This window comes from Dreissena polymorpha, chromosome 5 (genome assembly GCF_020536995.1).
Source record: "Dreissena polymorpha isolate Duluth1 chromosome 5, UMN_Dpol_1.0, whole genome shotgun sequence".
Taxonomy (NCBI): Eukaryota; Metazoa; Mollusca; class Bivalvia; order Myida; family Dreissenidae; genus Dreissena; species Dreissena polymorpha.
The window spans coordinates 51,957,305-51,981,216 of NC_068359.1; the positions used below are offsets into that span (position 1 = coordinate 51,957,305).

Consider the following 23,912-nt stretch of genomic DNA (forward strand, 5'->3'; position numbering starts at 1 on the left):
ATGTGTAAAAACGTACATGCCATTTAAATAAGGAACATTAAATAAAAAAGGGCCTGGTTCGGGGAAAACTGGGCTTAATGCATTAGCATAAAGTGTCATCCCAAATTAGCATTTGCAGTCCACTATGACTTATCAGCGAAATTTATTTGTTTCGTTTATGAAATATTTCAGGTACAGGAAGTCTCTTTTCAACCCAATTCCAGTGTAGGCTTAAAACTTTTAACCCTTTCAGTGCTGGAACCGAATTTTGAAGGCCTTTGCAAACAGTTTGGATCCAGATGAGAAGCCACAGAACGTGGCGTCTCATCTGGATCCAAACTGTTTGCTATTCTGATAGTATTCTTTGAAAAAAATCGAAGAAAATGCTAATTTTAGAAATTCAGCAGACAACATTTTAGCAGACGAAAAATTTCCCAGCATGCAAAGGGTTAAAGTGGTGTCTCTGATAAACCTTTAAAGGGGCCTTTTCACGTTTTTGTAAATTGACAAAATAAAAAAATTGTTTCAGATTCGCCCATTTTGGTTGTAGTTGTGATATTTGTGAGGAAACAGCAATCCTGAATATTTACCATGCTAAAATATCTACTGTATGCATCTTTTGACGATTTAAAAAAAGAAAGAAAATTATAAAGCATTGCAATGCAAAACAATTGAATAATTTGAAGAGTTTTCTGTTGTTGTCGTTGCATTTTAATTTCGGGATTTTCCAACCCTAAGATACTGATGAGTAGCAAACAGCATAAAACCTGAACAGACTGCTAGTTACTCCCAGGCTGTTCTGGTTATATGCTGTTTGCACATAGCCATTTTTACTTTTCTTCTTAGAGGGAAAGGGTTTGGACCAGTTTTTTCTTTGAATGTGGCTAAATTTTAACCAGATTGTAAAAAAAAATAAACAAAACAAATGTTCCCAGCTTGAGAAACAAAAAAAATCTAGCCTTCTTGATGTTTTGTTGGTTTAGATTACTAGTTGCTGTCAGAGAAAATTGTAAACAAATAATCTAACCACCACGTTTGAGAAATTTTATCTTTTATGTATGCATTGATGGTTGTTCTTGTATTACATTTAATACAACTCCTAAAGGTAAACCACTGTTAAAAAAACATTGTAAAAAAAACATTATTTCAAATTTTTTTTGCATAAATAGACTCTGTAAAAATACTCTTAAGCAAAACTTAAACACATAAATCAGTGTTTTCTTGACTTTGAGTTTCATATTCATTTCTCAATTAAAATTTTTAATTTATCTTCTATTCAGTGCGAAGAAAATCTTTCAGATTGCAATATAAATTTTCTTTAAGTTAAAAAATAAGACTTTTCTCTGTCAAGAAGAAGCTTTAAGATTTCAAAATGACGCTTTTAAAGCCATAAAGACTATAAAGGAACAAAAGTGTGAGGCTTCAAGTTAAAATTCCTATATTTTTTCAGGTGCGAGGAGAAGCTGCCCGATCGCAACATCAAGCTGCTAGAGCACCTAGAGCAGCTGGGTAACCCTGCAGTGGAGCTCCTGATCAACGCGCTGCGGCAGTCTGGGCAGCTCCACCTGGCGAGTACACTTGATGTTGAACACAGGATCAAACCAGTCTATGGGAAAGGTATGTGGTACACAGGATATGGGGAGCATATAGTCGCTGCTTTGTTTGTCCGTCCGTGTGTCCGTGTACAATTTTTGTCCGGGCTATTTCTCAGCAACTAATGACCGGAATTCAATGAAACTTTATGGAAGCTTCACTACCAAGAGGAGATGTGCATATTATCAGCAGTTCTGGTCGGATGATTTTTCACAGAGTTATGGCCCTTTGAAATTTTCCATTAACTGTACGTATAGTGCAATTCTTGTCAGGGCTATTTCTCAGCAACTAATGACCGGAATTCAATGAAACTTTATGGGAAGCTTCACTACCAAGAGGAGATATGCATGTTATCAGCCGGTTCTGGTCGGATGATTTTTCACAGAGTTATGGCCCTTTGAAATTTTCCATTAACTGTACATATAGTGCAATTCTTGTCCGGGTGATTTCTCAGCAACTAATGACTGGAATTCAATGAAACTTTATGGGAAGCTTCACTACCAAGAGGAGATGTGCATAGTATCAGCCGGTTCTTGTCGGATGATTTTTCACAGAGTTATGGCCCTTTGAAATTTTCTTTAAACTGTACATATAGTGCAATTCTTGTCCGGGCTTTTTCTCCTCAACTACTGACTGGAATACAATGAAGCTTTATGGGAAGCTTAACTACCTTGAGGAGATGTGCATGTTATTAGTGGGTTCTGGTTAGATGATTTATTTAGAGAGTTATTGCCCTTTGAAATTTTTAAGTCGCTAAACCATCCATTGTATTATTTTGTCCAAAGTTATGCCCCTCAAGACGTTTCCTTTTATCTGAATATATAGTGCCATATTGTGACAAAAAACCTTTGGGGAGCATCACCCGTCTCCGACGGTTTCTTGTTTATGGGAAAGGTATGTGGTTCACAGGATCAACCTGAGTCTGTGGGAAAGGTACAGGGACAAGGACATAAATTTGGGGTTGCATGGGTAAGATTTTTTTCTCTAGATATACACTTTGACTTGTTTGTAGTCCCTTTCTTAAAAAGGTTTTTAATTCTTCATTTTCAACACATGAGATACTTTTAGCTCTAACAGCATTATGAAAACTGAAAAGTTTTACAAATTATTCTAATTTTGGCAGCTCATTTTTATAGAGCACTGAGCTACCTTTCTTAGGAATACTGATCAATATTTATGACCAAAAAAACCCAGCCAATTTCTAAGGGGTATAGAATCTAGTTACAAACAATAAAGACCATGGATTCCAAAGATGACGGCTCGTCTACCAATACTGAAGACATGTAGTAAACTAGGGTTAGAAGATTCTCTAATCAAGTAAAATCTGTCAGCAATTTAACCCTTTGCATGCTGGGAAATTTGTCGTCTGCTAAAATATCGTCTGCTGAATTTCTAAAATTAGCATTTTCTTTGATTTTTTTCAAAGAATACTATCAGAATAGCAAACAGTTTGGATCCTGATGAGACGCCACGTTCCAAACTGTTTGCAAAGGCCTTCAAAATTCGGTTCCCGCACGGAGAGAGTTAAAAGTGATCAACCGGTAATGCATGTGCATAAAATGTCACCCAGATAAGCCCGTATAGTCCGCACAGGCTAATCATTGAAGACACTTTCCGCCTGAATGCTAGTCAGAGTTACATAACTTTGCCTGTACAGTCCCCTTATGATAGTTAATAAGTGTTGCAAGTATGAAAGCAATAGCTTTGATACTGTAGGAATAAAGTGGACCTAAACACAGAACTTAACCAAATTTTCAATTTTCTAAGTATAAAAAGGGCACATAATTCTGTCAAAATGCCAGTCAGAGTTACATTACTTTGCCTGCACAGTCCCCTTATGATAGTTAGTAAGTGTTGCAAGTATGAAAGCAATAGCTTTGATACTTAAGGAATAAAATGGACCTAAACACAAAACTTAACCAAAATTTTCAATTTTCTAAGTATAAAAAGGGCACATAATTCTGTCAAAATGCACGCCAGAGTTATCTAACTTTGCCTGCCCAGTCCCCTCATGATAGTAAGTAAGCGTACCAAGTTTGAATGCAATAGCATTGATACTTTCTGAGAAAAGTGGACCTAAACGCAAACTTAACCGGACGCCGACGCCAAGGTGATGACAATAGCTCATAATTTTTTTTCAAAAAATAGATGAGCTAAAAATGGCCATAAATGAGCTTGTCCGGGCCATGACTATGTCATTCATTGTGAGATTATAAAATCATTTGGCACATTTGTTCACCCCCATTGGACTGTGTGTCGCGCGAAAGAATTACGTCAATATCTCCAAGGTCAAGGTCGCCACAACTAAAAATAGATTTGTTTTGAAACAAGGGGGGTAACTATGAACAATCAGTAACAATGCACATTTTGATTTTGAGTTGTCTCTCTTTATCAGACACTTTTTTTTTTCAAATTGAAATCAAGGTCGCCATAGTAAAAAATTTACACAAGGAGGTAAAAATGCACATTTTGAATTGTCTCACTTTATCAGACTTTTTTTTCCAATTGAAAACCTGGTTTTGTAACAATTTTGTCCCTTGTTTAAACATTTTTTTCTTTCATTGTGCAGGCTACTGGGAGAAGCAGCGTTACAAGGGGCAGATCACCGTCTCATTCCAGCTGGTGGCCGCCAAGGTCATGGTCAGAAAGGACTCTGACGAAGACAGGTCCCCGAAAATAGTCGACATCAATGCCATGCTGACACCATTCAAAGTGAAACATTCCTACGAAAACATGACTCTCATAGGGGAAGGAGAGAACGAACCAAAAGGGCGTAAGATTCTGGAGTATTCCTATGAAGAGGAGGAGGACCAAGTTAAATCTTGCTGGTGCTGTTTACCATTTTGTTGTTCGTCCAAGTCCAAGAGGAAGAAAAAGAATTCAGTTAAAAGTGCTGCAATTTCGCTCAGTGAATTACCTCCCCAAACTGGTGCTGAACTTAGGAAAAGTAGTTCCACAAAGTCTCTCAGTTTATATGACGTTATGGTATCCTTGCCTTCACAACCGTCTTCGCCTATTAAGAGTGGGTCTACTTTTTTCAAGACAAAGAAGTTATCTCCTATAGTTGATGTAAGTAGTGATTTAGAAAGTCCCACAGAGACAACTGATGAAGTGTTTGTACCAGCTTCTAAACTGCCGCTGAACAATGTCACAGAAAATGAGGATCAGACTGTGAATAATAGTGTTAGATGTGAGGAGGCAGAAGTAAGCTTTAAAAGCACAAAGTCAGAAAAAGTGGAAAAAACCCAAAGTAAAACTAAAGGAAAGAAAAAATCCAAAAGTGATTCAACTTTGATGTCAAAAAATCAGAGAAATGGTAAAAAGACGACAGCTTCGGATTCAACCAATGACATTGTGTTTGATGATAAAGAGAACACTGCTCCGTGTATATGGGATATTCATAAAAATGGTTATGAAAATGGGCACTCTCGATTAACTCCACCAAATACTCTTGAAACTACACCTAAAAATGCAATGAAACGATCCGAAACTTACGAGCTAGTGGAAAGATGGAAGAGCGAAGGTATTGCATATCAAACTGCTCGGGACCAATTTTTTTCATATTTCGACACTGTCACACAGGGTCGGATTATTCGATACTTTGAACAAAAGAGGAGTACGCTGGTTCTGCAAGTGAATTTAGACGATAAAATGGCAGTTAGTACGATTAGTATGACTTTGAAGGAATTGAAACGATTACGAGAGGATTACGAGATGGGAATTCTGCATGAGGAGTTGGTGAAATGCGTGAGACCACAAGACATAGTTGATAAAATGGAGTGTTGTGCAATTCACTTACGAACTGTGATAAGTGAAGAAGATTTCACACTCTCTTTTCAAGAATTATCATAAAAGTGGCTTTTAAAGTTTTCTAGTGTTCTAGTTGAGATAACGAAATTGTCTGACTGTGTTTTATAAGTTCTTATAATATATTTATGTTTTGGCTTTGTTTTTGATTTGCCAAGCATTATAATTTGCTTGCATGAGATTTTTTTAACTATGATGATATGAAACATTTAAGCTAATCTGTTTCTTACTATTTTGTTTACCTTTTTATTTTTATGGAATAAATAGTATTAGCACATTGTATTATTGAAAAACATCAACTTTGATTTTTTAATTTGTATCTGATAAATAATTATATTTTTATTTTATTTTATTTTTTATAATTATATAATTATAAATAATTATTTTGATTGATCTTGAAATCGTCATGGTTACTGGCTCGAATTGTTACATAGTATCATGTTTTTTTCCTTCTTTGAGACCCGCCGAAAATCGGCCCATTCCCCTTGGAATTTTTTTTCTCCCTCAGCTGGTGAATTTTCCCCCAGATTTCATTCCCCCCCCCCCCCCCCCAATTTTTTTTTTTTTTTTTTTTTGACCTTTAAATACATAAGTTATCCTGATCTATATTGCATAATTAAATTATCTGTTGCCTTGAATTTGTTTTAAAAACAGTAACATATGTTAAATTGATTATTTAAGACTTTCCTTATTTTCCCCAAAATCCGGCTTTATGCGTGTTTTTTTCTACAAAATCCGGCGCTTTGTGTGATTTTTTCCCCTAAAAAAAGGCCAGGCCCTTTCCCCAAAATCAGATAAAGAACCCTGTAGTATGCTCACTTGAATGAGATTTATTTGTTCATAATTCATAAGACCCGCCTATATGCTGATATAATGTGACAGTGCAATATTTAATGTCTGAATTGTCGAGAGAACTTCTAAATTGTGTTACCAATAGTTCACATTGATTTACCTACAATTATTTAGTTTTTTGTCTACTGGTTAGCGAGTATTTGTCGGACGAAATATTGGGTTTTTCTTTGCTTACTTTGTTAATAATCAGAAATATGTCATTAAAAAAATTACTCATATACACAACAGATCATGGTTATGTAGTTTATAAGTGAGTGTAAACAAAACAGTTTTGGTGTCAGATGAGTATGTACGAGGCCCGTATTTGGGGCAGTAAAGGGAGATGATTTTAAATGTACAGGAGTATTTTTCGGGATATTTATATTATTTTTGTAAATGGAAACAAATTAGAGTTAAAATGATACTCTTCTTATTAGAAATGTTGAAATGACGTGAATGTTGTGTTACGGTGCAACACGGTGTCTTTTTAGGCGTGTATAAATAGAGTTACAGTTGGTTTCCAATAGCTATGTATACCAGAATGTATATGTTGAATGTCATCTTTAAAATTGATGACACTCATGGCATCAGTAAACAGGATTTTTTGAAGTTGATTGTGAAAACACTGCCACTAATAACCTAATAACTATTAATAGGAGACAATCCAAACAGTGAATATATAAAGATGAATTTGTATTGTTTCCCTTGAATAAACATGTTAACTAGCAATTCAACATATCTCTAAACAGCATTGTGTGTCAAGTATTAAATGTAACAATCAATAATTTAGATAAGTTATGCGTGTTGACTACTTCAATTTCTCTTTAAATATGAGGTTTGCAGTTAAAACAATTGAGATTTTCTGAATTGTAGCAGACAATGATAGTAAATGCTTTCTTTTAAATGATTTTCTGCTGTCAACTTCAAGAAAACAAGCGCCTGTAAGTATGCAAGCAAGCAAATTGTGTTTAAAGTTTGCAATACACAAAATTAATAGAACGTCTGGTAAAATACTGCTGTCCGACAAATACTAGCTCTCTAACCAGTAAATCTTTACATGTCATGTTATGAGTACAGGTATATACATATAACTACAGTGGATGACACTCGTGTACATTTGGCAGTATTGTTTTCATCTTGTTTATCTTTGTATATCTTTTTTAAATTACAGGACTATTTAAATATGTTCTGTCTTAATCTAATTATTTTGTAACGCTATTTATTTAAAGTGGTGCTAAGAAGAATTGGCATTTAAACACAATATGTGTGCATTTTTTCAAAGACAAATGGCCTCATAAATATTACTCAGCATTTTTGTATACAATGTATCAAGTCATGAAGATAATCATTTACAATGTTTAATCTAAGGGAGATGATTTTGTTGTTCCCTTCATTATGTATTCTTTGTATATGAATTATGCTCTTTTTACCTACATTTATGGAAGATAATCTAATAGCCTCAAGTCATGTTATTGTCAACACTTCTTACAAATAAATCAGCAACAATGAAGATAGTATTGTTTTTATGCTCCCCGAAATAAAATTTTGGTGGAGCATATAGTTGCCAGTTTGTCCTTCGTACATCACACTTATGTTACAGTTTCTCATAGCGCCTTCACTATTTTACCGATATCTTACATATTTGGCATGTAGGTACCTTGCATGGCCCTCTACCTTTTGATGAGGTTTGACGTCACTGGGGTCAAGGTCAACAAGGCTAATAATAGATTTTCCGTCACACTTTTGTTACAGTTTCTCATAGCGCCTTCACTATTTTACCGATCTCTTACATATTTGGCATGTAGGTACCTTGCATGGACCTCTACCTTTTGATGAGGTTTGAAGTCACTGGGTTTAAGGTCAAGGTCACCAAGGCTAATAATAGATTTCCGTCACACTTTAAAAAAAAGTTTCTCATAGCGCCTTCAATACTTTACCGATCTCTTTCATATTTGGCATGAAGGTACCTTGCATAGACCTCTACCTTTTGATGAGGTTTGAAGTCACTAGGGTCAAGGTGTAGGTCACCGAGGTTAATAATAGATTTTTTTAGGTGGTTATTTACACATAGATTGACAAAGCGCATCATCGGGGAGCATCCATCAGTTTCACTGATATTCTTGTTTTTAATGCTTACAAGTCGTATTGTATTCCAATAGAATATTATTTTTTAAATCAGCCTTTTATAACATTACATTTTTAAAATGAAAATATTTAAACAGTATGTGATGTGTAAAAGCATGTCACATAAGAATGTTGTTTTTTTAATTGCTAGATTACTATGTAAGCTATTTTACTTTTGTTGTTAGTCTTTAGATGTTAGCTTTTAATAACAAGGTGTTAAGTGTCAATAATAAGGTGTATTCCACATTTTATTTTTGACTTTTACAAGTATTGTAACATTTCATTCATAACATGAATAATTCTCTCACACAAATCATTGATGTTTGTTCACTACCAACTAATTCATCTTTAGCTTTATGTTAATATTTGTTAGCATTATTTAAATTTACAAAAAAGTTTTACATTTTCATTTTCTTTATACGTTGTCCTTTTACCAGTGACAGTAAATAATTGCTATCGGACAATGTCTGTATGACAATACATAAGCCAGGATAATCATTGTTAATTATATTTACCCTAATTAGGTTCTGATTGCTTCTGTTTTGCTGTTAACATAAACAAATAAAAAATATTGTTATTGTTTCATGTTCCTCATTTTCATCATCATCATTAATATAACTGTAAAAGCATGACATAACTGTCAGATGAATTAGCATTAAGATGGCAAAGTGAGCATTTGAAAGTACTTACACAAAATATAAAAATATATCCATTTAAGAAAACAGTGAGTTTTTTGTTTAATTTGTAACTAAAACTGTCACATGTATCCAACAGTTTGTTTTTGAAAGCGTACACTTTTTATAATTACATTAGCCTTGTCCAATTTCTTATATTTTTTCACATTATGAACAGCATTAAGAAATGTTCATGTATTCATGATCTATTGATTTGTTTTGTTCCTTGATTAATATAAATAAATAGTACATTATAATAATGACAATAATTTTAAAAAAGGAACAATAATTAGATTAATTGATTCAGAATTTGCAATACTGTTGTTAACCTATTCTGGTCAAGCGCATCACTTGCATCAATTTCAGTGATAAAATATTAGAATCCCCATCTCTTAGTAGTTGAAATTTCGAATATACTATGTCCTCATCAAAACATTAGTGCTGCAATATTTGTGGAAAAGAATATTGTTTAAATGCAAATAGTGGTGTTAAAGGTAAATGTATATCCTATATGCTTTAATGTTTTGTCAAAATTGTTTATAAATTACTAGAAAGTATCTGTAAATGTCTGTGACGTGAACAGCAATGAAAGAGCATACATTCAGAAACCCACCTTCTCAGTTTCGCCTTTGTTTATGTTTAATCCTCATATTATTTATAAATATTTTATGTTACATAATCTCGGTCCTTGTTTTAAAGATTACTCAAAAAAGTTGTGACTTACCTTATGAAAACTTTTAGTTTCTATTTTTTGTGTCTATTTTCTTTTGAGATTTGCTCTGGGAAAATCGATTTTAATGCATGTGCAAAACGTGTCGTCCCATAGTAGCCATGTGCAAAACGTGTCGTCCCATATTCGTCCAATAGAAGCCATTGTAAAGGCTAATCAGTGACAACACTTTTATGGAATTCTTTGTTTAAAGGAAGTATCTCCTTTGCGAAAATAAAGCTTAGACAGAAAATGCCTGATTATGCTTACTCATCTGGGGCCACACTTTATGGACATGTATTAAACCCTGTTTTCCCACTGGGGCCACACTTTATGGACATGTATTAAACCCTGTTTCCCCACTGGGGCAACAATTTATGGACATGTATTAAACCCTGTTTCCCCACTGGGGCAACAATTTATGGACATGTATTAAACCCTGTTTGCCCACTGGGGCAACACTTTATGGACATGTATTAAACCCTGTTTTCCCACTGGGGCAACACTTTATGGACATGTATTAAACCCTGTTTTCCCACTGGGGCCACACTTTATGGACATGTATTAAACCCTGTTTCCCCACTGGGGCAACAATTTATGGACATGTATTAAACCCTGTTTGCCCACTGGGGCAACACTTTATGGACATGTATTAAACCCTGTTTGCCCACTGGGGCAACACTTTATGGACATGTATTAAACCCTGTTTTCCCACTGGGGCAACACTTTATGGACATGTATTAAACCCTGTTTGCCCACTGGGGCAACACTTTATGGACATGTATTAAACCCTGTTAGCCTACTGGGGCAACACTTTACTGACATGTATTAAACCCTGTTTTCCCACTGGGGACACACTTTATGGACATGTATTAAACCCTGTTTTCCCAGAGCAATGCTCATCTAGGGCAACACTTTATGGACATGTATTAAACCCGGTTTTCCCAGAGCAACCCTTATGATTTTCAGCTTGAATTATCAACAATTAGTAGTTGTTGTCCGTTTTAAAAGTTTTGATACTGGTAACACACATTTACAGTGATGTAAGGTAGATATACTCATTTACCATGGGTATTTTTTATAACATATTGTGCATTAACTTTTTATGTTCCCCACTATAGAGTGGGGGACATATTGTTTTTGCCCTGTCTGTTGGTCTGTCTGTTGGTCTGTCTGTTTGCGCCAACTTTAACATTTTGCAATAACTTTTGCTATATTGAAGATAGCAACTTCATATTTGGCATGCATGTGTATCTCATGGAGCTGCACATTTTGAGTGGTGAAAGGTCAAGGTCAAGGTCATCCTTCAAGGTCAGAGGTCAAATATATATGGCCAAAATCGCTCATTTTATGAACACTTTTGCAATATTGAAGATAGCAACTTGATATTTGGCATGCATGTGTATCTCATGGAGCTGCACATTTTGAGTGGTGAAAGGTCAAGGTCATCCTTCAAGGTCAGAGGTCAAATATATGTGGCCCAAATCGCTTATTTTATAAATACTTTTGCAATATTGAAGATAGCAACTTGATATTTGGCATGCATGTGCATCTCATGGAGCTGCACATTTTGAGTGGTGAAAGGTCAAGGTCATCCTTCAAGGTCAGAGGTCAAATATATGTGGCCCAAATCGCTTATTTTATAAATACTTTTGCAATATTGAAGATAGCAACTTGATATTTGGCATGCACGTGCATCTCATGGAGCTGCACATTTTGAGTGGTGAAAGGTCAAGGTCATCCTTCAAGGTCAGAGGTCAAATATATATGGCCCAAATCGCTTATTTTATGAATACTTTTGCAATATTGAATATGGCAACTTGATATTTGGTATGCATGTGTATCTCATGGAGCTGCACATTTTGAGTGGTGAAAGGTCAAGGTCATCCTTCACAAGGTCAAGGTCATCCTTCAAAGTCAAACGTCATATAGGGGGACATTGTGTTTCACAAAGGCATCTTGTTTAATGTTACATCTTTTTAATTTGATGGTGCAATAGAACTTTAAAGCTATCATGTTTGCACAATTGTTCTCACAGTGTTAAGCTCTCTGAAGATTAAATTGTTTTATAATTTGAGTAGTATGAATATTTGTTCTGATTTTTAAAATGATGGTTTGAATGTTCTTTAATAAGCTGACCTGTTTTTAGCTCCACTGGCCAGAGGCCAGCAGGGCTTATGTCATGGTCCTGTATTTGCGTGCGTGTGTGTGTGTGTTAACTTTTTCTTTAAACATCTTCTTCTCCTTAACTACTGGTCCAATTTTGATTAAATTTCTCAGGAATGTTCCTGGGGTGAACCTCTTTCAAATTCGTTCAAATTATGCCCCTGGGGTCAAATTTGACCCTGCCCTGGGGGTCACAAAATTGAAAATTTGCTTATATAAGGCCTATTTTGTGAAAACTTTCAAAATCTTCTCGTCCATAACCATTGGGCCTAGGGCTATCAAAGTTGGTATGTAGAGACATCTAATAGTCCTCTACCAAATTGTTCAGATTATGCCCCTGGGGTCAAATTTGACTCTGCCCCGGGGGTCACAAAATTGAACATATGACGTTTACCAGGGGAGATTACTGCTGCCATGTGGCTGTGAACAACAACATCTTGTGACATGTAAACTTGTAAACATGAGATAAAACCCTGTCATTTAGTGCCATTTTAGATCAGATCAGACTGATTAAAAAAGGAATTGAAGTTACAACATGTGTTATGCATGTTTTTTTATAAACTGAAAAAGTAGGGTTTTATTTAAATATGTTAAAAGTGACCATATATCCGGATAAAACTATTTCGGATGACATTCTAATTTCATGTCTTTTTTGCAGTGTTTAAACCAGTTTAATAATATCTTATTGATTTAAAAAACACAACTTCCATGAACATAATTATTTCAAGAAAAGTCAATATATATGATACTGCATGGTAAACTCAAACTTTTTATCCAAGAGCAGGTGTTGGAATTAATGAAGTGCAATGTTCTTAACTATCGTATTTGCTGCTTTTTTATTACTAATGATTCATCGTTCCATTTGTGAATCGTGACTCATGAATTGTGGATATGATTTTCAATTGCTCAATGATCCATATATATTTCTGACCATTTTATAATTTTCTTAATATTAGTTATGAATTGATCTTAGAAGTCAAATGTATTAAATACATTTATAAATATAAAGAAATAATCTTTAGATTATCATAATATTCTCAGGCCTGTTGGTCTTAGGGATGTGTGGGTTGTTAATTATATTTTGAGATGATTCTTTACAAAGAAAGATGCTACTATTGTTTTTGTTATAAATATGTGAAAGGCTTTAAGAAGGAACCAGAGATTATTAACCCATTACCAAACACTAACAGGATTTTACGGGTTTGTAGCTGACGACTTTATAAATAATTGTGATAAAAGCAGAAATTGCTCAAGATGAACAATTTCTCCGTTTATCACAATTATTTCTACCCTACCTGATCATTTCCTTCATATTCCATTACAATTAAATTGTCGTCTGCAACCTCTTTCAAATTGGGACGGTCCAAAATGTGTCGTTTGGTAAAAGGTTATGGCATTTTGATTCCTATGGGTCTTGTGAATCTGTTTCGAATCAAATGCATAGATTTGATCTTCAGCATCTAAAAATATGTGAAATAGAAAGAACAACAATATTTTGAAGAGATAAATATCTATGTTATACATAAAGGACCTGTGCAACAATTCTCGGGCTTTTTAGTCTGTTTATTTAACACCCTAGTAACGTTTTCCATATATAAAATGCTCACCCTTCCAACTTTAAGCACCGAGTGGGACGAGGGATAGAAAGAGAAAGTCACATGCTTGAGTACATTTCAACCCATGCGCATTGCACACTTTTTTCGCATATAAAAACAGTGGAGCGATACAGGGCCATCATGGCCCTCTTGTTTACTGGTAAGTTTTGATCATTCCGTTTGAAGAACTTTGGATCATTGTGTTATGAAAGCTTTTAATTTATGTTGGGTTTTCAAAGATTGTGTTCACAAAAAACAATACACTCATATAAATTGTCTTAGTCCTCCTTTGCTTTTTTTCTGTATATACATTACTAGTATATTTTCCCTTAAACTATTATAAAATTTCATGAGAAATGTTAGTTTATAGTTTATGTTTAAATAGAAAATGTTTATGACACTTTTTTATGCTCCCCCAAAAATTTTTGGGGGGAGCATATAGTCGCCGCTTCGTCTGTCCGTCCGTCCGTGCTCAATTTTAGTCCGGGCTATTTCTCAGCAACTAATGAACGGAATTCAACGAAACTTTATGGGAAGCTTCACTAACAAGAGGAGATGTGCATATTATCAGCAGGTTCTGGTCGGATGATTTTTACAGAGTTATGGCCCTTTGAAATTTTCCATTAACTGTATATATAGTGCAATTCTGGTGCTGGCTCTTTCTCAGCAACCAATGACCGGAATTCAATGAAACTTTAATGGAAGCTTCACTACCAAGAGATGTGCATATTATCAGGGGGTTCTGGGGTGGATGATTTTTCACAGAGTTATGGCCCTTTGAAATTTTCCATTAACTGTTCATATAGTGCAATTCTTGTCCGGGCTATTTCTCAGCAACTAATGACCGGAATTCAATGAAACTTCATGGGAAGCTTCACTACCAAGAGGATATGTGCATATTATCAGCGGGTTCTGGTCGGAAGATTTTTTACAGAGTTATGGCCCTTTGAAATTTTCCATTAACTGTACATATAGTGCAATTCTTGTCCGGGCTATTTCTCAGCAACTAATGACCGGAATTCAATGAAACGTTAAGGGAAGCTTCACTACCAAGAGGAGATGTGCATATTTTCAGCGGGTTCTGGTCGAATGATTTTTTTACAGAGTTATGGCCCTTTGAAATTTTATATAAAAATATTCTTGTCCCCCCAACTACTGTGCCGTCAAGACGTTTCCTTTTATCTGAATATATAGTGCAATATTGTGACAAAAAAAACTTTGGGGAGCATCACCAGTCTCCGACGGTTTCTTTTTTTTATTGAACCTAAATGCCTTTAAGGCAAGGTTGTGTTATTAAAGCAGTGTTTTTTTTAACCATTTTTAAGTGGGTCTGGCAACCTTTGTCTTTAAAAAATGGCGTTGTTGTGACTAAAATTGGGAAATCCATGTATTTTATGTTAGGCTAAAATCTACTTTAAATTAAGGATAAGTGTTTTTAATATTATATAAACTAAGGTTCAACCCATAGAGCGGCGAAGGGAAATGAACTAAATGTTGCAGTTTATTTACTCATTTTTATGTTTTATTTTTGAAAACCTTCAAGTGTGAATTTTAGGCAGTGAGTTGGGATTTTAAAAAATCTTCGTGGCATTTGGAATTAGGCATAATAATAGCCCAAAGTTTGACCTAAAAAACACTCTGGATAGAATAATAGTATTTGTAATACACTGTTGATAATCTCCAGCTCAGAATTGGGATCGAACCTGAGACTGTCATGTCTACCTGTGTTTTAGGCAGACACCTGACCACATATCTGTAAAAGGTAGCTCATAGACCATGGCAGTAAAAGTGTCTGTTATATACCTCTCTCTTCCACTTCCTCAATTTAGAAAAACACAATAAAACATTTTATGAAAGCCAAATAAATGTTAGTACTGTTTTTTTGTTGGTATTTGCTACATTCGTATTTAATAATGACAAACAAAAAATGTACCTTCAATGGCTGGTCCAATACTTTTGTGGAACATATGTTTGACTTAATGTATTGTAGGGTTTAAACTTATGTTATCCATAATTTTAAAGTAATTGATAATTTCAAATTGAAAATAACTACTGTTAAACTTTAATTAGTAAGTATTGCAAGTTGTATGATGTAAGTTTTCAGCTAAGCTTATGGACTAATTCTTCATATTGCTGATCTATGTATACATAATTTTGGTATTATTTATTTATGCTATACTTATATATGTTTGAGTGAATTTGTAGACGTGTGTAAAATGTGACTTAATGACTCATAACATTTGCACCCAGCGTTTTGTGTTAAATATATTTTTGTGAACATTTGTGCAAATGTAGTAAACATTTTATGACATATACCAAGTATATGGTGAACTAAACAATCAGCGAATAAAATAGTAAACAATTTTGTGTTATTTCTTAACATGTGTTATTTCTCTTCATTCAATAAAGCATCGTTTCTCATATGTAAGACACACTGGTGAGCAGTTTTGTTTTAGTCTAGCCACTGTGTATTGCTTCTGAAAGAAACTTGAAGTTCATCAAAGGAACTTTCATACCAACATGATAATAATCCAGTAAAATGCTAGAAAATTACATCTCAAGACACTCCATGACATTGCATAAATCTGTGTGCATGACTCAAAACACCTCCTTACATTATAATTATTTCTTGAGGAATGCCATGTGGCCGCCACAGTAACAGCATTTTTATGCCCCCCTTCGAAGAAGAGGGGGTATATTGCTTTGCTCATGTCGGTCTGTCTGTCTGTCAGTCGGTCGGTCGGTCGGTCCGTCCACCTGGTGGTTGTCAGATGATAACTCAAGAACGTTTAGGCCTAGGATCATGAAACTTCATAGGTACATTGATCATGACTCGCAGATGACCCCTATTGATTTTGAGGTCACTAGGTCAAAGGTCACGGTGACTCGAAATAGTAAAATGGTTTTTGAATAACTCAAGAATGCATACGCGGCCAACAGGGCACACTCTGAACAATATTACTGAAGCAACTGGTCTGTAATCCTAAATCTATAATTATCAGTCCAATGAAACATAATCTTTTTAGTAAAATACAGTGGATCAGTAAAAATATTATCAGAATATGAGATTTTTTGTATATTGTGTATATTTAATATTGTGTTAATGTTTAATTTTGTTGATTAATATAAATATAAGCAGGACAGGGGAGGTAATACACTATTATATCTTTCTTATATACAGGGGAAACAAATGCAATAAGTTTAACTTTTTGTTACAGCTCCCTTGTAATTTATTTAAATTTCACCAAATGTAAGGCTAACTGCATTTTATTAATGCATTGTATCAATAAACATCGGGCAAAAATGAAATTAAGGTTGCACCACCATCACCACCACCACCACCACCGTTGTTCACAGTGACAAAAAACGTATTCAGACAATGGCTGCTACTACAACTTATAGCCCATATGGGGGACATGCATGTTTTACAAAAAGCCCTTGTTTGTTTTTCACTCAGGATTCAGCTGTCTGCAAAAGAATATATTCTATTAATATTTATTTAAGCCATTCAGCATGTTCTATAAGAAACAAATTGGGTCTACTTTTTGACATATCAACTCAATTCTTAAAGTGTTGTCTTTACACAAACTTTACATCTAGCTGATATTTGATTTTATAATTACTTTACAATAATACTGATAGTATAGATACATGCACTTATAAAGACTGCATATTAGGGATAGAAATTATCCTTTAAAAGTTAGTTGTCCAGATTGGCATTCATATGATGTATAGTGTTTGCCCAGCGAAAGAGCTAGGAGGCCAGGAACTTTAAAAGTCAGTTGTCCAGATTGGCATTCATATGATGTATATTGTTTGCCCAGCGAAAGAGCTAGGAGGCCAGGAACTTTAAAAGTCATTTGTCCAGATTGGCATTCATATGATGTATATTGTTTTCCCAGCGAAAGAGCTAGGAGGCCAGGAACAAGTAAATGTCATGGACATGTATTACTTGAACAAAAAGGTCTTCTTTAGCCTAAATCGGTAATAATTTATCATATGTGCCCCAGCTTATTTCAAAAGAAGGGTATTCATGTGGGATAATGTTTCCAGATTTTGACTTGCCTGAAATTCAAGCTAATCACCCTGCACGAACGAGCAGCAACTAACTTCCATCCTTGCACAACATCAGAACCATACTCCAAATAATTTTATTATAAGCGTTTTGGAAGCTTTACCCCTCATGGGTGCATTTTAGCATATTTTTTTCAGTAATCATGAAGTAAACATTAACTTGCATAACAACCCAAATAGCAACACATAAAATAACATAAGATTTTAATACAGTCCACTCTCGTTATCTCGACATCGGATATCTCGATATTCTCGATATGTCGAAGTAAGCTCAATGTCCCTTTTTTTTTCCTTCTTTGTCTATATAAATAAACATCGCTTATCTCGATTTTCGTTATGTCGAATAATTCGATATGTCGATATAAAATTGTGTCCCCAGTCCCGATTTTACATGTATTTACTGTGGTTTATCTCGAAGTGCGAATAATTGCCTCAGAGTCGGCAAAAGGTGAGAAAAATTGTCTTTGATACTTCACCGTCCCGCTTCGCCCGGCTGCTCCCCATACTGTGCGGTAGGAAATTGATCCGTTAATTGCATCACTGATCACACATGTATAATGTCGTTAGCGATTAACACTTGAGTAAGGCCTGTCACTTTAACTGTCACTTTTTAACATCAATATTAACTGCAATTAATACACAGTCTGCCGAAAGGCCGAAAGACTATTTGTTTTTACAAACAACATTCCAAAATGCATTGAGTTATATTTTTGCGTATATAAACCGTTGCAAATTTACAGAATGTTGTTCTCCAAAACTCATTATCATGGCTAACTTGAAAGAATATTTCAAACTACAAAATGTACATGTACAGTTCAGTATTCCGGAACGTGATTAACGCATGTTCAGATGAAAAACCCTCGTCTTGGTTGGACGTCAATTGCATCATTACTTTAAATAGCAACATTACCGGATGTTTACTCGACAGTTTAGAAAAATTATAACCGCATGTGTTCATGCAATTTTGTAATACTTAAAACGTCATTTTAAGCAATTAAATAGCAATATTAATCTTACCTCGTAAAAACGCGTAAATATCAGGTAAAGAGTATTATGCCACACGGTGACGGCTTTAGTTAGACCACTTAGCAGGTATTTAGATGCTAAAAACAAGGTAAATTTTCGTCTCATTTTTTCTTTGAAAACGCCGAATCGGATATCTCGAACTCTCGTTATCTCGATATTTTTTCTTGTTCCCGCCGACTTCGAGATAACGAGAGTGGACTGTATACACATTTTTAAATGGTGTTTGCATGATATTTTTTTGTAAAATATATTATTATATATAAATTATAACCAAATCAACATCTTTTTCTTAATTTGTTAAAATGTTCTGGGGTAAAATTGGAGAAGCATTAAATTTGCATATTTTAATAATAACTTTTCGGTAACACAAAACACGGCATTATCACTTTTCTTCCAAAGGATAACAAACCAAAAATCATTCTGGAGACCTATTACTTTGCTCAATACAATCTCTAAATTAACATCTGGAACCATAGCAAATAGACTTAAAAAGCAATTACCAAATCTCATTTCAAAATACCAAACTGGTTTGTTTCAGGACGATACATCGAGGAGAATGCTAGATTACTCTATCATAATAAAATAACAAAATGCCTGGTCTTATCATGCTGATTGATTTTGAAAAAGCTTTTGACACATTGTCTTTCAACTGCATTGAACAAACATTAAACTTTTTCAATTTTTGAAATTGATTCAACAGTTGGATATCAAGTATCATAAAAAATACGTACACGATGGTCCAACTAAATGAATTTTATCCGAGAGATTCACAATAGGCCGCGGCTGTAGACAAGGTCATCCTATTTGAGCACTTATTTCGTTATATTATTCGCGGAATTAATAGCCATTAAAATCACACATCACGGAATGAATTATAAGCCATACAAATCAAACAATGTTCTGATTAAAAAGGCATTACAATAAACGGTATAGTATCTTAAATTTTGTAATATGCTGACGATACGTTTTTTATTACTGGATAGCTCTGAAACCTCATTGAACTGTTATGCTCCATGATTTTTCTTAATTTTCCGGTCTAAAAGTAATTTTTGATAAAACCAATGTTATACGGATTGGAGCCCTAAAGTATAGCTCAAAATCAAGCTGTTATGAAGTCTATAATACTGCCATTCTTCGCTCGCTGTCTATATGCTATACGAACCACTAAGAAGGAAATCTTTTATAAAATCAATATACTTATGTTTTATTCTTTGTATCCCACACCATATGGCAGACTATATAAAATAAGAAGCACCATTCTAGTACAAACGTATGAAAATGGACTATATATGGTTGACCAGTCTGTATCTTCTAAAAAATAAAACATGCATGGATAAGCAAACTGTATTTATGTTGTGCAAGTGATTGTATCATTTTTAGCTCCACTGGCCAGAGGCCAGCGAGCTTATGTCATGGTCCTGTGTCCGTTGTGCGTGCCTGCGTGCATTAACTTTTTTTTAAACATCTTTTTCCCCTAAACTACAAGTCCAATTCCGATAAAACTTATCACAAATGTTCCTGGGGTGCACCTCTTTCAAATATTTTCAAATTATGCCCCTGGAGTCAAATTTGACCCGCCCCGGGGGTCAATAAATTGACCATATGCTTATATAAAGCCTATTTTATGCAAACTTTAATAATCTTTTTGTCCATAACCATTGGGCCTAGTGCTACCACATTTGGTATGTAGTGACATTTAATAGTTCTCTAATTTGTTTGTTCAAATTATGCCCCTGAGGTCAAATTTAACCATGCCCTGGGGTCACACAAATGAACAAATGCTTATATAAAGCCTATTTTGTACACACTTTAAAAATCTTCTTGGTATTTATTTGCCTTCATTTGTTGTTAAGACATAACAGGATAAATGAAATGTTTCAAAGTGTTGAAAATGTTTTTATTCAGTGAAAAAGTCAATGTAACTCTTCAGTGGCTGAGACTCTTTAGTGGCTGAGAAGAAGTTGTGGCCGAATGAACAGAAAAAGAGGCTATATGCTTATTTTAAATAAACACAACAATGTTAACAGCATTTTGAATAAATTTTCCGAACAAAAGTTGTACTTCTAGTAAATTGACGAGATGCATTTTCAACAATAAACAATATTATTGTACCTGTATTTGAGATTTTATTCATTTTCTCCAGTATTATCATAGTACCAGTGTTTGGTTAAAAAACAATAACATTCATTTTAAGTTCGTATCCCCTTGTTGCCAAAAATTATGGAAAATATAATTTTCAGGGTAATATACTTAAACAAACAGAATTTTTTTTATATGCCCTTATTATTTTATCAGCTTTCTTAGGTCAACAATTTCTTATGTTTGTAAAATCATTGGTTCATGATATGTTTTAACACAGGAAAAGATAATGCTTCTGCTGTAAAAGTACTATAAAAATGATTTCTGGTTATATTTGTTTACATGTCATGAAGAGGTTGTTGACTTGTTAGATCCCAGGGGGAGGGGGATAACTTCCCAAATGTTAGGGTAGGGGTTTCCCACTGACACTTCCGAAATGTGACCCATTTTTTTATACCGGAACTCGGATAAAGTAGACCCATTTTGATACAAATTTAATTTTAGAGCAGACCCATTTGTAAATGAAACCATTGAGGAAGTGGACCCATTTCAATACAAGAATTTTGATAAACTAGACCCATTTCCATACAAGAATTTGATAAAGTGGACACATTTCATACTAGAATTTTAATCTTTATCACAGCATTACTGTATACTTATTCAATTTGCTATTTTATGTTTATTTGTAAATTTTATATATGTATCATACAAATTGGCCAATTTTTATGGCATTTTTAACTCAATTGAATGAGTATATACATCAAAAGCACATTTCCAAACCAGTAATACTTTTTGTAGATGGACACTCTACGCATATGAGTCTCGCGGCGGCGCAGTTGTGCCACGAGAACCAGATAGTTTTCTACTGTCTCCTTGAAAACGCCACCCAGTTGCTGCAACCTTGTGATGTAGGTTTCTTCGGGCCACTGAATTTATCTTGGAAACGTCAAGTGAAGTACTGGCTAACAGAACATCTAGGCCAAAGTTTCACTAAAAGGTAATTTCCAAGTGTTTTCCGAAAATGTTGGGAAGATGTCACAAAGGTTGAGAACGCGATCCATGGGTTCAAACATTGTGGACTGTTCACATTAAGTCCCGAAAATGTTGACCAGTAAAACTGCATCCATCTGCGGTGCATGCTCCTGCCACTGCCTCTTCCATAAGCGACACCGTTGCAACTAGTAAATCAGGGATCAGGGAACGCGGCGATTGCGACTCAAACACAGCTATAGCCTCCCCAATCGTTATGTCAGAGAAAACCAATTGCAGCGATACAGACGGCGTGGCGATGTCCTGCACCACGAAACTTATAGACCAACCGGAGCGATCTGTACAGCCTAATAGTGAGGCCGTCTTACCGTCAACTAGCAAAACTGCATTCTTCGACAGGAAGTGAAAATATGCACACAATCTCGTCCGTCAAAATTGTACAAACAGATAAAACCAGTCAAGTTTCTGCATCTTTCTCGCTACTGAATTTTTTTTATACCCATTTATATACAAGAATGACATTTATCATACCCATTTTGATGCTGATGCTTTCAAATCTATATGCATTTATATACAAGCACATTTCTGATTTCAATACCCATATCTATACTTAGATGCTCAAAACCATACCCATATCTATAATTTTAGTCGAAAAACACCTCCATATTTTGGCACACCCAGATACTTCAGATGCTAATAGTTTCTTAATCATGCCCTTGTATAACAATACTAATTTTAACATCGGCAACACTCACTTTTTACTAAAGCAATGTAGCAACACTGAAATTTAACAAGACAGAGGTACAAATATTAACTTTATTTTTTTATGAAGGTCTTATTTACTCAGTGAAGACATTTATTAGATCTTTAAAACTAGAATTTAATAGCAGAGTATTGAGTGTTTAAATGATGTCCCTGATATGCAATGCTAACTTTTTTTATCAACTATAGAAGTCTATCTAGATTCATTTTAGGAATGTTTTGTTAAAAAGGATGTAGAACGTATTTGCATTAAAATGAGAAATACTCAATAACGAGAAAATTACATACAAATATTTTTTTTTAAATAATTTCTTAATAACAATACATATAAGAGATACTTTCTGACAGTGCTTTCAGTACATAATTATTTACCAAATATTAGGAACTAATTCTTTATTGTAGAAATGAAGTTATTTTACAATAAAATTGTACTTTTTGTAACCAATTAAAGAAGAAGAAGTATGTGATTTGAAATATTAAAAAGGAACATTAAAGATTGAAGTAAAAAAATAAATGTATATTTTTGCTTTGTAAAGAAAAAAAAAAGTTGCCAAATTATAATGATTACTGTAAAATTCAAGTTTTTTTTTCTCAATATAACAATATCAAACTAACTGAAACGGGAAAGGACGATGGTCAATCATTTTAGAACTTGTTAGCATACAACAATAATGACTTTATAATAAAAAATATATATTTGTTACTGAAAAATAAACATGTTGAGATGAGTACATCAGAATTGTGTTGCTTCTTTGTCTAGTGTTCTGTCTGTTTGCAGCATTTCATTCATTTTGTTTCTTTCATCTCTCTCCGTTTTTACCAAGAAATGAATATGGGGCATACACAATGATAACTACTCATGTGTACCTTTGTTCATGACTACTACATTCTATATACCTTTTTCCCACACATTTCATTTCAAGTTTGCAAACAAACACAAATACAATTTGAACAATGACATATTTATGTAATACAATGAGAGATGAGCACAAAAACATATGAAATACATCTAAGGTTATATGTTTATTAGAAGTTAGTAACTTTTAAGTTTTCTACAAATGCATCAGCGTGTTAAGTTTCCTGTATATATTATACTCCTTAGGATGAGAATATTACGTTCGTTAATTTAGATGAGCAACAAGCAACATAATACCATGTACAATTTTGGTATATGGTGGTACTGTAATGATATCTTTATACATATTATACATGCGTGTATGTTTATATGTAATTTAAGATGAAAGCGTATTGAAAACGGTTTTTCTTGAATAAAAGATGCATGTAACATATGGGAATTTGGTGTTTGTGCTAAATGAGAACATAATACGAGTAACGGTATTGACTAGGGATGGCAAACCAAAGCAAATCCGTAATAGGTTAACCTGTTTCGATATTCGAGCGGTTAACCAGTTAACCGACTGTCTGTGTACCGCATAAATAAAGGAAAAACATCCGAAAAACGCATACGTTTACAAAGACCTATAAAATATGTATTTTATAGGT

General features: G+C 34.3%; 1 protein-coding gene and 1 long non-coding RNA gene across 4 annotated transcripts in view; both read left to right on the plus strand.

Annotated features, from left to right (window-relative positions):
• Window positions 1-5,647, plus strand: part of LOC127881978 (uncharacterized) — a 56,416-nt gene extending 50,769 nt beyond the window's left edge. For all 3 annotated transcript variants that reach the window (XM_052430263.1, XM_052430264.1, XM_052430265.1), the window contains exons 4-5: window positions 1,430-1,596; window positions 4,142-5,647. In XM_052430263.1, coding sequence (XP_052286223.1) covers window positions 1,430-1,596; window positions 4,142-5,424 — 1,450 coding nt within the window. In that variant the 3' untranslated portion in view covers window positions 5,425-5,647. The remainder of the gene's footprint in view (window positions 1-1,429; window positions 1,597-4,141) is intronic.
• Window positions 5,648-5,983: 336 nt separating this feature from the next.
• On the plus strand, window positions 5,984-23,140 carry LOC127881988 (uncharacterized). The gene is made up of 2 exons (XR_008050365.1): window positions 5,984-12,329; window positions 21,456-23,140. It is a non-coding gene; the product is annotated as an uncharacterized LOC127881988 (long non-coding RNA).
• Window positions 23,141-23,912: the final 772 nt, after the last annotated feature.